A 14416-nucleotide genomic window follows, 5' to 3' on the forward strand; every position below is an offset into this window, starting at 1 on the left:
CTCAAAATGATGCTACTAATAGATATAACAAGAAATTCACCATGAAAACTCTGAAATCTGTAAAACTCAGGCTTCCAGGCTTACCTTTTGAGAAAAGTAAAATTATTAATTAAATGGTGAAAATTAAAACAATTTTAAAAAGTGTATCCAACTACCAAAACTGTTTTTGATATGTGTTTATTATGTAAATTATTATCTTTTATGGTGTGGTGTACCCAACTGTGAAATAAAACAATGCATGTGGCTGTGTAAAGAAAAATATTTTATTTATATAACATTTATATTTTGCATAAAACTAATATGTAAATATTATGAAGAAATGCTGTTCGGATGAACTTCTCATAATACTACATACAATCTATCTAGTATAAATTATGAAAATGCCTTCACAGGAATGAAAATTGCCAGAATTAAGGTCAAAGGGTGCTTTTTCATTTATAATGTTATAGCTCTCAAAATACTAAAAATTGCTATTATGTTATTATATTCAGAATACATAAGGGGGTTCTGCATAGATTTAACAGGCAAAATCAAAATAAATGTGTAAATGTACATTGAAGAAAAACTAGCAAAAAATATTTTTTTATTTTTTTCTGGTTCAAACTATTCTTCTTTACTATAATTTACATAATTAAAAATAAGGAATTGTTAGTTTCTTTTTAAATATTTTACTTTTGGATATTTTATTTCAGTCTATCATTAAAAATAAATTAAACTATACACTGTTAAATTTTGTGTTGAAAAAGTTTCCGGAAGGATAAATTAAAGCTACTAGCACATTATTTACACTAGATAGATAATAAAACAAATTAAACAAAAACGCACTGATAATTTGTAAATATGTAAACATACTTTATGGATTGTCATTATTTTAGATAACAACTAATACATAATACTAATTAAGAATAAATAAGACAGTTTGAATGAAACATTGAATTAAGCAAAAAGCCAAAAAGATATGGCAAAGAAAGTGTGTACTAAAATGTATCGAGTACATTTGCATAAATAATTATAACAGGAGTGTATTTTTATATTTAAATAAGCAATTTTATTCGGGTTTTTGTCTTTATAAAAGCTTCAGCATTTTAAAAACTACTTTACAAAAATTTATAGCAGTCTTCGTGTATGCGATGCCAATTTTAAATTTGTCATGTTTGTATTACTTAACACGAAACATTTTACATTATAACAGTTCGTTTTATTATCAACATTCATCCTTATAGGTCCAGGATTTACATATCAAAAACTAAATATTATACACATACATATTCAATATGTAAAGCTTTATCCAAAATATATTACAATCTGTTTAGTACAAGTCAATGGAACATAAATGGCTAAATTACAAATGAAGCGTGTATGGTCCTGCCTCTATAAATGTATCCATTGTGAGTGGAGACTATTGTCCATTTGGAGTTTAATTCAACAAGTCTCACTCACTGACCACTCCAACATCCAATACTTGCAGTCCGCCATTTACTCCGTTACTTCTTGTCTGTGTGAACGACAGTTTATATTAGTCACCAGTTACATTGTTATTTATAGGAACTTCCTCAAAGCGGAACAATGAACAAAATATTATACTAATTCACATGCTATTTGAGTACCATTTTTTTGACACAGCCATTGATACTCAAAACTTCAAATGAATTCTTTATTAGTTAGCAAATATGGAACATTAAGAAAATATAATATTTTACACATTAATAATTAAATCGGTGGTAATGTTAATACCTAATAAAACCACTTAATTTATTTTTAGATGGTCGATTTACCAAAATAACTTGAGGGTTTCGCATATATAATATATATATATATATACATTACGTAACGAAATAAAAAAATTCCTGATAAATGGCAGGTTAAAATTTTATTGTAAAAAAATATGAAATAAATAACAATCGAAATAATTTATAATAAATTTGTAAAATACGATATCAAATGCTTTTTTGCACATACACATTAACCCTTTGCGCTCTGCTCGAAATTTAAGTATGCATTTTTATGCACAATTTTTCTCTCTATTTGATTTTGCAACGACTCTTCAGATGACTGTAAAATGCGACCAAAAATATATAATGGTGAAAAACTTCTACAGAACTAAATGGTAATATTGTTTAGATCCTTCAAATGTCTTATTAATCAAGCAGATATATTGCCAATGAATGCAACCACTAAACATTATCAGAAAAAAAATGCACATATTGAAAATATTCGATTTTACGCAATTATTAAAATAGTTTTTTCTCATTATCTCTGTACTTGTAATTTAGAGATATCTAACTAGTGACCTGGATGATTAATACGCATAATGCAATTAAGCGTAATAAAAGATAATAATTTCAAATGAAATAAGAGTAAAGATTATATGGTTTTTAATTAGTAACAAACTTCAAAACTTTTCCGTAAATAAGTTGTCAGAGTTCTAGTAAATGTAAAAATTTAGTGAGAATTAATGGGACCAGATTGGCTCGTGACTTTGAGAATTCCACTCAATTTAATCCTTATCTTGGCAGAATGAAAATATAATTTTTTACACATTTGATGGTTGAAAAGGCTGCAGAATCCTAAACAGTTTTTTTTGTTTTAACCAAAGTTTATTATAAATTAAGGTAATACGGTTAAGAATGAAAAGTATGGTTAAGCAGTTTTAACTGAATGCTGCATTACTCGCATTTTAGTTCATGAGAAAAATTGAGATCATAATAATATTTATCCTATAGGTATACATCGCCAAGAAAAGGGTTAAATCCATAAAAACTTTTAAAAAGATTCCTAACACTCAGGAAGATCATATTTACACTAACAGGTACTTTACCAATTTACCCCACGCAAAGGAACTCTAAAACATAAAGTGATTTTATTTTTAATTCACATTTTTTTTTGCTTGGATTGGCCAAAAATGCTCAAAAGTTGCGGGTATGTGTATGCCAAAAATAACCTGGAGTGCAAAGGGTTATTTTTATTGTAAATTAATAAAGTGTTATTTGTACATGTGATTTAAATTATTTAAATGTTTGATGAGAATTAAAAAAGCATCCAATGCAATAGCAGGGTATCAATTAAGCGAAAAAGATTACAAGCCACCGTTAGCTGAAGGATGCAGATGATAACCTTCTCAATCTTAACCGTTTCAAATATGCATTTCCTAGATAAGCCATTATGTGCCAGCCAAGTAAGCGTAGATCATTCATTATAATCTGGAGCAAACTGGGACTTCCTGACCTGTTTGTATTCATTTCACATCTGACCATGGCTCATTATGCCCGCGTGTTAGGTAAGCATTTTGCATAACAAATCATACGTATATTTATCATGCATAAGAGATCTCCACTGACTGAGATATTTGCAAGAAACTGAAGTATTGTAAGTATGTGGATTCTTAATAAATATTTTAAAAAATTTGGTGTACTAAAAAAACACTAAAATTATTCAATTTAAGCATAAAATAATAGCTTAAAAAATTGATATAAAAATTAGAAATGTACCGTTTCAATTGCAGTACCATACTTGTGTTCGGACAAAAACAAAACTCATGTTATTTAGCGTGCTTGGGTATTACAGCACTAGCAATATTTTCAATTCAATGCACGGCAATTTCAAGCTCGCTTTTAATAGTCATCTACCAGTACAGGATCCGATGATGGGAAAAATTCATATAGGACCTGCGAAGTCAATGAAGTTTGGTACTAAATTCTGCATTTACACAGTTTAATTAGCTGATTATTTTTTTGTGTTTGAAACCGTTCAGTGTAAATATTAATTTCTGTCTTTTGATTTTAAACTATTAAGATGCACAATTTAAGGTTCATATTGAAATTGTGTCTAACGAAACATTCTAAAAATAAAATTTTAGGCAGGGCTAATCATCCTTATTGAAAATAACCAACAGCAAAAGTAATCATTCCAGGAGAGCAAATTCAGCACAAAAATAATGAATATATATTTTAAAACAGTTTAAAGTTAAATTAGGACATTTTAAATACATTTAAGTTTTGTTAGACACCTTTTTTGTTTGGTCGATTTTTTAAATTACGCTACCTATATATTATACTAACTATGTAATTGCAAAAAAGCACATTGAGAAATTGTTATAATTATTTTTAAAAGTAGCAATATAGTACAGTTTATGCGACATGCTGAGTGACCCTGATGTATTGTTAGCTTCACCTACATTCAATGATATGGGAAGTTAGTCATTTGAAATTTGTTTCGTTTGTGGTCAGCAAAAAATATCCCAATTTGCTATAATGACTAACCGGATTTTTAAAATACCCATCTTAAAATTTTATTAAACTTACAGCCAAATAAACTGTTCAAAAGTTATTTTCTCTTTTATTTAATTTTTAAAGATAGTTCTAAAAAAATAACATTAAAAAAACATAGCCAAATGTAACAAAAATTATACAGATTTTTTTATCAATATTTGCACCAATACGTAATAAAAATTATACAAAATTAATAATAATAATAAATTTAACATTTCATCCATTCAAAACTTTTATTTAAAGAAATTCTTTATTAAAGTGCAAAGTGTAGTGTTTAGTAGGAGCAGCAATACTATAAAGTTACGATAATTAAGAAGATACATTGAACATAAAAATTTAATGCGATTTTTCTCAAGCCTGGGTGTTCTGTGCTATAATTCACCACTGTAATTGGGCCTCCTGGCCTGTTGTGGTACAAAAAATATAATATTACAAAACTAACAATATCTTAAGACATGCATATATTTATTTATTTATTTTTGCACCACAACAGGCCAGGAGGCCCGGTTACATATAAAAGTAATTATGAATATGTTACTCAATGATTATGATATTGTTTCTCATCAATGTCTCTACAGGAGAGTGTAACATAAGAGCGTCACTAAGTTACAGAATAATCATATTGTCAATATTTTTGTTTCAAACAAATTAAAATTGAATCCAAGCGTGAAAGCAATATACATTGAAATAATAGAAAAAAACAAGATTCTTAAATGATTTATATTATATTTTTCGGCTTACAACTTTTGTTGTTTAAACCATCGGGGTGAGGTTATTACATTTCCAATACGGATTGTGATACTGGTATATCAATATCGTATTTCGGATTTTAAAACATCCGGATCCCATCAATACTACATCAATAGGATCACAATACCCGTGAGTCATTATTCTTCTCTTACTAAACATTACTTCTCTTATGAAAAATCAGCGGGCCTTAAATAATCGAGTATTATTTTACATCTCTGTGTATCTTATGGTAACAGTTTGAATCAAATATTAGTTAGTAGAGTAAGATGTTAGTAAAAATGCATGCGGCGAAGCTGGTGAGGAAATTGAGTAGTGCTCTTACTGCTTTTTGGACGGTGGAACAAGATGGTCGGGTAATTCTGTAGGCAGATCGTGGCCGTCAATCTTAACACCGATGAGATGCATTGCGAGGGCAAATTCGTCAGCGTCAAGGTGACCATCCTTGTCGATGTCCGAAAGTTTCCATATTTTGCTGAGAACTGACTGAGGCAATTTTGATTTTACCATTTCTGATTTTGCAGCTGAAAATGATTTATTTTATTTTAAAATTTTACCTACTACCAAAAATATTTGTTGACTAGGGAATAATCGAGAAAGAACAACAATACGAAATAATTATTTCAAAACAAGTAAACCAAGTTATCGTAAAAAGATTTAACACAACATCCAGTTTGATCGGTTGATTGGTTCTAGAGATACGGAGGTTTGAAAATTCAAACTGATTTTACAAAAATTATACTTAACAAGTATTATATCGGGTGAATGCTTTACATTGAAACGATAGGTTGAGACAATCAATACAAATACAAAAAAATATTTGTCACAACCCTCACAAGCGAATTTATTTTGTATGGGAAAAGATGAAATACTTTAGTGACCCCTGCTTGGCTTTATCCCCACACTTCTGGCATTCAAACATACACCCTTTTGTAATGGTACAATAGAACTTTTTGAACATAGTTATGTTGATGAACTTCTCAGATGCCCTATTAAATATACATAATGCATTCAAACAATATATCTATTAATCTGTGCATAGAAACATGTAGTTGACATACCTCCGCCAGATAATTTACCATCAATGGGTCCTAGTGAGAGGAACAAGTCGTCGTATTTGGGTTTTTCTTTGTTGACGATCCATTCCATATCGCCGTGACCAGCGTCGACACCTTCGCCTCTCTTGTATCCAAATGGTGAAATGGTATCTTCTATACCTTCGAAAGCACCCCCTTTAAAACATACAAAACGTTAAATTAGATAAAGGCACATTAAAACAAATAAAAATATTTATTAAAAAAAGCAAATACCATGTATTAATAATATTTTTAAAACCAACTTTTTCATTTTTCTATTCAAAACTCTTTTTAAATTACGTGTGATCAAGATGAAAACATATTTATATACTGAAAAAATTTCAGCCTACGTAAAGCTAAGGGGCGGTTGCATTGTAAAAGTTATATTAAAAATAATTGTTATGTTTTTCAGAGTGGATAATTTCTCTCACTCATTTGAGTTGAGCATGGAAAAATGACATTTTGTCAAAAAACGTAACAATTGTTTAGGTTAACTTTTTTGGTGCAACTGGCCCTAAGCTCCTTTTAATTGAAGACTAATATAAAACTTTAAGATTGATACGTTTGTTTATCAACATATTATTTTGTGCAAAGTCAAGTATAATAAAAATTGACAAGAGTAACAAAGTCAAACAGGATTAATTCTTCCCATCTGCTAATATTTTTAGTTTGGGATGGTTAATGTAATCACTAACATTTATGCGAGTCATGCAAACTGAGATAATAATTTGTGAAAGAAGTAACTTATCAGAAATTCATGGTAAATCAACATCCATTGACATTTAAAATTACAATTATTAACAAATAAGTACAGATATTTATTAATGTACTTTCCTATTCGATAATAAACGAATTCTTTATGTTATTTAGGACTTTTTATTTCTTTTGATGCAGTAATTTTATATTTTTTTGTTATTATATTTATGTATATTTGAATGTAACACACACATGATTATTTATTTATTATACTATGTTTTTTTTAGTTTATTCAGATAAAAAATATAAGTATGTAATATTACAACTAATTACAAATTTAATACATATATTAACATTAACGTTTCCCATTACGTAGAAGAAAAAACAATTATTGTGTACATAATGGGGAGTGACATCTTACAAAAATTTGTTTATTTTATTTTTAATTAGTAAATATTTTCAGTAAAACATGTGAATTACAAAAAAAATATATATGGTGTGTCAATCAGTACTACACAAACAAGAATTATGAATATAACTTTTCACTTCTTTCTTAAACATGTTGTATTTCCAACTGCTCTTTGTATTTCCATTGATCATTTCATTAAAGAAAAATATTCCTCAATCAATATTATTTATGACAAGAGTCGTAGCGTAGTTAGTTAAACGGCCAACTGTGAAACTGGCATCGCGGGTTCGATTCCTGGCAGCATAGAGAAACAAATCCAAAAAAGTTTTTTTCTAAACTGATTTGGGTGTTGTGTGTTTTTCATAATCTACTTCAATATTCTCTCTTTCCTACCTGCTGACAAGCTTATTCCTTTAAAAAAATACTTTTCCATTTTACTAGTTTACTCGTTGCCAAATGAGAATGGCTGCCTGGAGGAAATCTCTGTAATCTGGTAGCAATAACATCTTTCTGCCGAAAGAAAGTAATCCAGGAGTACATATTATGCACTTCAATGGATTGAGAAAAATAAGGAAGTGATTTCTTCACTGACTGGAATTAAATTGATTGAATATGATCAATTTGCCGAAATGATAATAAAACTTTTTAAAAGCCTTGAAATTCTTCTTGGAAGCCACCAGATTTCTATATCCAACCGGAACTATAAAAGGGCCACGGATAGTAGCGAGAAGCTCCATTCAGTATTCATAGAGAGAGGGAAAGGGATGTGTGCAGAAGATTGATTAGGATATCAGCAGCAGCATTAAAGGGAATCAACAATATTAAAAACAAATAATTTTATCTAATGCAGTTAAAAAAATATTTGTCTTATCAAAATACAAAATTAAGAAAATTTTTATTACATCAGGAGGCATTTTATTTCCACCTTACCACATCAAGATTAGCACAATCTAATCAGAAATGAGGCATCAATGGTGATAAACATATTAGATTGAAATATTTAATTTCTGTAGATATTATTTTTTTTCAAACGATTTTATAATACTTTTATAACTCACTTAAATGATAGTAAGATATTGAAGGAGTAATGGCAATTTTTTTTGGTCATAAATAAATATTAAACGCAAAAAAAAGTATACAAAATTCCTGGGACGATCGCTTTTGGGCTGATGATGCATCATAAAAATGACCACAATTTTTATGATACAGACATACTTAGGTATTTCATTTATTCTGTTATGACAAAGATTGATTATTTATTTATTGATTTGGCGTTTAATTTGTAGAATTCCATATTTATACTTTTAATATAAAAACCAAACATTGATTGGAGTCTACTGAAGACTTTATTTTATTTTTAAAATATATAAAAACAAAAATTCTGTGACTATTGTTACGCCCTGTTAAGTGCATTTTCAAACTAATGCACATTTGTAAAAAGTATAAGATTGATTATTATTTTGGAACTGTCAAAGTGATGTCAATTTTTCGTGAGTCAACTAACACTATAATTATAATCATTCCTTTATCCGCACCTAAAGGTGCATATTTTTGCTAGAATTTTTTAATCGCCAGTGCACTACACTTATGCAAGTACTAAAACTGTCTTCGGTATATGAAGTAAAAGGCCTATGAGCAAAGATAAATGAATATTTTTGAGATAATTAATATGATCTGCCTTATGCTTCAAGTGCCAGTCCAGGTCTGTATAATTCAACAGCAAAATCAAGTCCGAAATAAATAAATACAAAGTCACCACAAAAATTGAGGACATTACTAAATTTATTGAAGTATGTAGAAGTAGATAAGATAATATTACGTGCCTGATTATTATTACTAACTAAAAGATAAACTGATACAAAAATGTGAAGCATACGCAATTTACTTTGGGTGATGTTTATCTACAGAATGTCTCATCAAAAGTTACATTACATAATGTGTTATTTTACACAGCAATAAAATTATAATTTACAGTGCAACATGCACACATAGAATATGGGTTACGTTATCTATTGGTTCGATCAATACTCAACGCATTATGTATTCAAACTAAATTACTTTTCGATAGAAAAGTTTAATTTTCGCAAATTGCAATGATAATTATTATTCATGAAAATATGTTGAAATTTTGTTAATTGCTTTGAACATTCGAAGATAATTTGAGCTCGACATCAATTTTTATCTGTGGGTGAACAGCGTGCTATTTTTATTATGGAAAAATAATGTTCAGTGGGCATTTCTTTTTATTTGAAAAAAAAATTACCAATAGTTAAGAGTTATTTTCTTCATTTTGCATTGAAAAGAGATGAGATGGAGAATCTCTTTGAAAGGAAATCTGGAAGCCTAGGATTTACAGGGCTTATCACCTGTCTGCTGGTTTAAATTATTATTTTTTAAGCTACGATAAACTTCACTTTTCACCATACCTGTAACATTCATAATTATATTTATTTACTTAAATAAAATAGTTTTGGAATGCTTAATGGCTAGTATTTATTTTTAAAATGAATAGTCAATGAATGCCCTTCATTATAGTAGAACAAAATGGTTAGGGTTTCACTAATAATTATTGGAACAAAACCTTGAAAAACTTGAATCTGTTAGACACATTGTAAAGTGATGTAATCAATAACACTGTCACTCAAACATGGTCGGAACAGATACAATATTATATGAATTTAAACACATAAACATTTCATATATAATGATAAATGCATTGATCTGCAAAATAAAATAGTCTCAGTCTAACAATAAGTAGGTTTATTACATTTTTTATAGAACTGGTGTATAAAAGCAGTGCAGAAAGCGGATGCTTTGAGAAATGTAATACATAATTAAGTACTTATACATATATAATATACATAAATATCTAAAGAAAGTGTGTAGGGGTAAATTCAAATAAACGCTTAGGTGCTGAATCGATAAAAAATACGAAAATTCCAAAATATTTATAAATTAATTTTATTAATCACTTATGTTTTTATCAATATTTTTTCAGTCACTTAAAAAATGACATTAATGCAATAAGACCAATGTCTCAACGCTATTTATGAATGTGGTATTTATTTAATCTAAGAGAATTCTCATTGACTGCGAAAGTAATATGGAAGTCTTGGCAATTACGGCCACCTAGAATCTCAAACACACCAATAGTTTTTAGCTCTTCTACATCAATGAAATAGATAAAAAGAATTGTATTTTTACATATACACGGTGTTTCAGGGCCAGACCCCGAAACATCAGAGGGAAATTCCTCATGGTAAACTTCCTAATAATTTCTTTTCAAAAATTATTAAAAAAAAATAAATTATTTATAATTTGAAAATTTAGAAAACCCTTTACGTCTCGGGCTAGCATCCCTTCCACAAACCCCTACCCCTCCCCTACCCGCTGGGTAGTGGGATTCTGAAGTCTTTTCAACCATTAAACTTTTAAAAAAATATTTTTTCATTCTGCCACAGCAAATAAATGTTTTATTTAAATTAAAAAACATGATTTTCCAAAAATATTATTACAATATTTTTAAAAGTACATCATAAAAAATGTTCCTCTGAAGTTTTGCAGTATGGGCCTAAAAAACCATGTATATGCCTAAATTATGATGTAAAACATTTAATAAATGCGGACATCATAACATCCATGAGCAGAAAGACCACAAAAAAAACAGCCGATGACAGACCATAAGCCCAGTAAATGCCGAGACTTTCATATTCCTATATTTGAAGAAGTTCAGCATCTCTGTTACAAAATATATCAATATTCATAAAAACCCTAGTGGGACACGTCTAGTATTTGTCTACAAAGATTTTTACATACCCAAAAAGAGAACTCTTTTATCAGCAAGGTAAAGAAAGCATTGCTTTTTCTCAAAAAATATGGCACTGGCTTTCAGATCTATAGGTCATTTTTTAAAGTTTGAGCAAACATAAAATACAATGATGTTTCTTACATAGGAATTGAGCATTTATCAATTGTAATGATTTAAATTGAGAACCACTGTAGCCGGTAGTGGGCGGAACTGATTTAAGGCAATTGAATGAAATGAAAAAGCATGAAACAAATTCAGAATGTTGAAATGGAGAAAACGTGCACAGTAAACAGAGATCTCAATTAGACCAAATTAATAAAATACAGTTCAAGATTTCATTTATCGGAGTAAAATGTTGGAAATCATAATTATTTACCACGCATGAACAAGCAACTAACAAAAAAACGTGTTAATGATTTATCAGAATCAACCGACTCGACCGGAACTTACCCATATCTTAAATAAATCACATAAGCATGAAAATAATATAATCATATTATGAAAAAAAAAACTTGCAGAAACATTTCTTCAATATTTTTTTCATTACAAAACAACATAAAATAAAACATACAAGTTTGTTAGTGAAGATTCTAGGTGATTCATTGTAACTTATTAAAGAAATAAAAGACGAATGATACTTAAATCCGTAAATTTAAAATTTACTAATTTAGAATAGTGACCGGTTTCATAGCTTTTGCGACATCTTTGAGACTGCTATCTTTATTATAAAATTATATGCTTAAAGTCTTCTGTAATTACTTTGGTTACATTAAATTGAATTGATATTAAGTAAATACATGTCACTTATGAATTCGAAAATAAATATACTATATATGAGCCCATTGTAGGCGTAGTGAACCGACTGACAAAAATTTTAAACTTTTGTTTTCAAAGTTTTAACTTTGAGATTTTTGTCAAATTTTTTATACTAAACTTTTTTGAAATGTTTAATTAACATAAATGTTTTGTACATAAAAACCATTAAAAAAAGGCATTTGGATTATACTGATTAAGTACAAAAATGTAATATAAGCAATGAGTTTACTTCACCTTCAAAATCTCAGTTAGTTCACTTCACTTGCGTGGGTAATACATATTATAAAAAAAATATATAAAAATTGAAGGAAAAATAAATCCATAATAAAGTAATTGCAGTAAAAATAGTCTGTGGATCAAATTATTAATTTTTACTTGAAATTACAATAGCCATAAATTAACCGGTATAAGCTATTGCAAAAAAAAAGTATACCTACACAGACTTTTTTACTCATATGGGTTAGTGAAATATATTGTATTAGGTTATACTTCAGAGCACACCACGTAAAAAGAAAATGTCAAGAAAGAAAGTACTTTGCACAAAATGCAACTAATTTTTGCTTGTGACCTATTTTACTTCATACAAACGTTTGTAACAAATGCATAATATTATTTTCTGATTTAGTCGGGTCAAAGAGTGATGATAGAAGTATCAATTCAAATCAGAGAGCTAAATAAATATTATGGAATGCATTCAAATAATAATAAAATCAATACAAATATCATTATATTTATTTAAGGCAAGCTCATCAACCCCTACGACACAAAATATATTGTTTTGAATACAAAAAATACTCGGTGTTTCAACAAATTTGAATGAAACAATGTTTCATTTCAAAATACAGCCCATTACTTATTTGTACATTAGTCAAGATGGAAACTTAAATATTTAAATATACCTATTTTGTGACTTACTTACTTTATGCAACAGTTTAAAAAAAAAATAATACTGATTTAAAAACAGGATGCCAATATCCATTCATAAGCACACCAAAACCATTTGTAGTAATGAAAGTGAAAGAATAAGCATACAAACCTTTGATCATGGGATCCGTAGATGTTTGGCTTTCCTCTTGCGGGATCATGTCCATGAGATGTGCGATATCATCGGCCAACATTTTATCGACTACTTCCAATAATTTTATTTTTAAAGAATTAAATTTGGTGAAGTCATGGTGCATCAAGTTTTCCTGCATTTTCTTTATTTCTGGGAAGTCCCCAGGAGATATTTGGTGTTCCCTTTGGATTTTATCATAAATTTGTCCTAGATTTTTAATAAGATCATTTTTCTTGCCACTTTTTCCAAACACAGATGGCATATCCTTCCGTAACTCGGATATAATGTAGGCGTGCACTTTGGCTAACCTCGCTCGCTTGATGAGATCGTTGAGCTTACGAAGGGCCGCATTCCTAGGTAGACTTTGCATGTCTTTGAATAAATCGTGTTCCTCGTCTTCGAATAGACGGCGGTTGACGTCGTACCTGAAGGGCTGGTCCCAAAAAGAGCCGATGTACACTCTCGCGACCTCTGGAGTTTGAAGCACTTTCCCCAGCGACCACATGAGGGCTCCGTACACTCTCATCAGCTGCTGGTGGTCCACCATATCGGCCTTGTTTAAAACAATTCGGATTTTGTCGTCGTGCCCTCTCAGGGCTTCGATAGACCGACGGAACTCGTCGGATATATCCAATTTATGAGCATCGAACAGGAGAATAATTCTGTCTACTCTTTCTGCGAACCATTCTAACACGCCGGTAAAGTCGTATCCTCGATCTACGCGCTGCTTTTCACCGGACAAAATGCCGGGGGTGTCGATAATAGATATACCATTTAATACGGGGGAATTCAGCGAGGAACACTGAAACCGGTTGAGGAAAGCATTTCCAAACTTGCTGAGGGGTCTGAATTGTTTTTTGGGGTCTACTACGAGAGCGTTACCGGGAATAATGCCTTCCTTCTCGTCATACATGACAGCGATGAAGCGATCTGTCGTGGGCTCGGGGCCGATCCTGATACCGGGGAAATCTCTCTCCAGGAGATACTTGATGAACGTCGTTTTACCAGTGGAGTACTGTCCGACGAGGAGGATCATCGGTTTGGCGACGAAATCGGGATCCTCTAATTGAGGTGAATGAAAGTCGTGAAATTGGTAATGGGTTTCCAGCGGTAATAACTTTGATTTATAAATTCTTTTGAGTCCTTCAACCACATTTTCGATACCTTCTGTTTTCGGATTTTCTTTTGATAACCAACTAAACATATTGGAGAAACTTTCGAACACTGCTCCAGATCTGACGAATGTTTGACGTGACTCAATTCGCTTAACTCGACTTGACTTAACAGCAATAGCGCTCTTTTCGGGCTAACTTCAGACTAGTCGTAAAAGTACTGAATTATTGCCAACTTCACATTGATGGTAAAAATGGGCGTGCTTATCTGACGTTTGACAATCTGACGCTATCTGATGAGTCGAATTCTGGTCGAATGGTCGAAAGTTGAACAGAACAAAACTTTGTTATAGTACTACCATACTTACTTCAATAGTACATCTAATAATAAAAGCATGAATGTATTTATTTATGTACCTTTAATTTA

At 30.1% G+C, this 14416-nt stretch overlaps 1 protein-coding gene across 2 annotated transcripts; it reads right to left on the reverse strand.

The window, feature by feature from the left end:
- Nucleotides 1-241: 241 nt before the first annotated feature.
- On the reverse strand, nucleotides 242-14190 carry Past1 (putative achaete scute target 1). 2 transcript variants are annotated; one of them, XM_088235805.1, is made up of 4 exons: nucleotides 12857-14190; nucleotides 6077-6247; nucleotides 5341-5539; nucleotides 242-1495 (listed from the first exon to the last, which is right to left on the reverse strand). In XM_088235805.1, exons 1-4 carry the CDS (start codon nucleotides 14079-14081, stop codon nucleotides 1477-1479), a joined length of 1614 nt encoding a protein of 537 aa, XP_088091931.1. In that variant the 5' UTR covers nucleotides 14082-14190; the 3' UTR covers nucleotides 242-1476. The 2 variants fall into 2 exon arrangements, with proteins under 2 accessions (XP_088091931.1, XP_088091932.1); XM_088235806.1 differs by lacking the exon at nucleotides 242-1495 and having other exon boundaries at nucleotides 5337-5539.
- Nucleotides 14191-14416: the final 226 nt, after the last annotated feature.

This window comes from Micrasema longulum, unplaced genomic scaffold, assembly GCF_059751315.1.
Source record: "Micrasema longulum isolate JH-2025_06_02 unplaced genomic scaffold, ASM5975131v1 h1tg001446l, whole genome shotgun sequence".
In the NCBI taxonomy this organism is placed as follows: Eukaryota; Metazoa; Arthropoda; class Insecta; order Trichoptera; family Brachycentridae; genus Micrasema; species Micrasema longulum.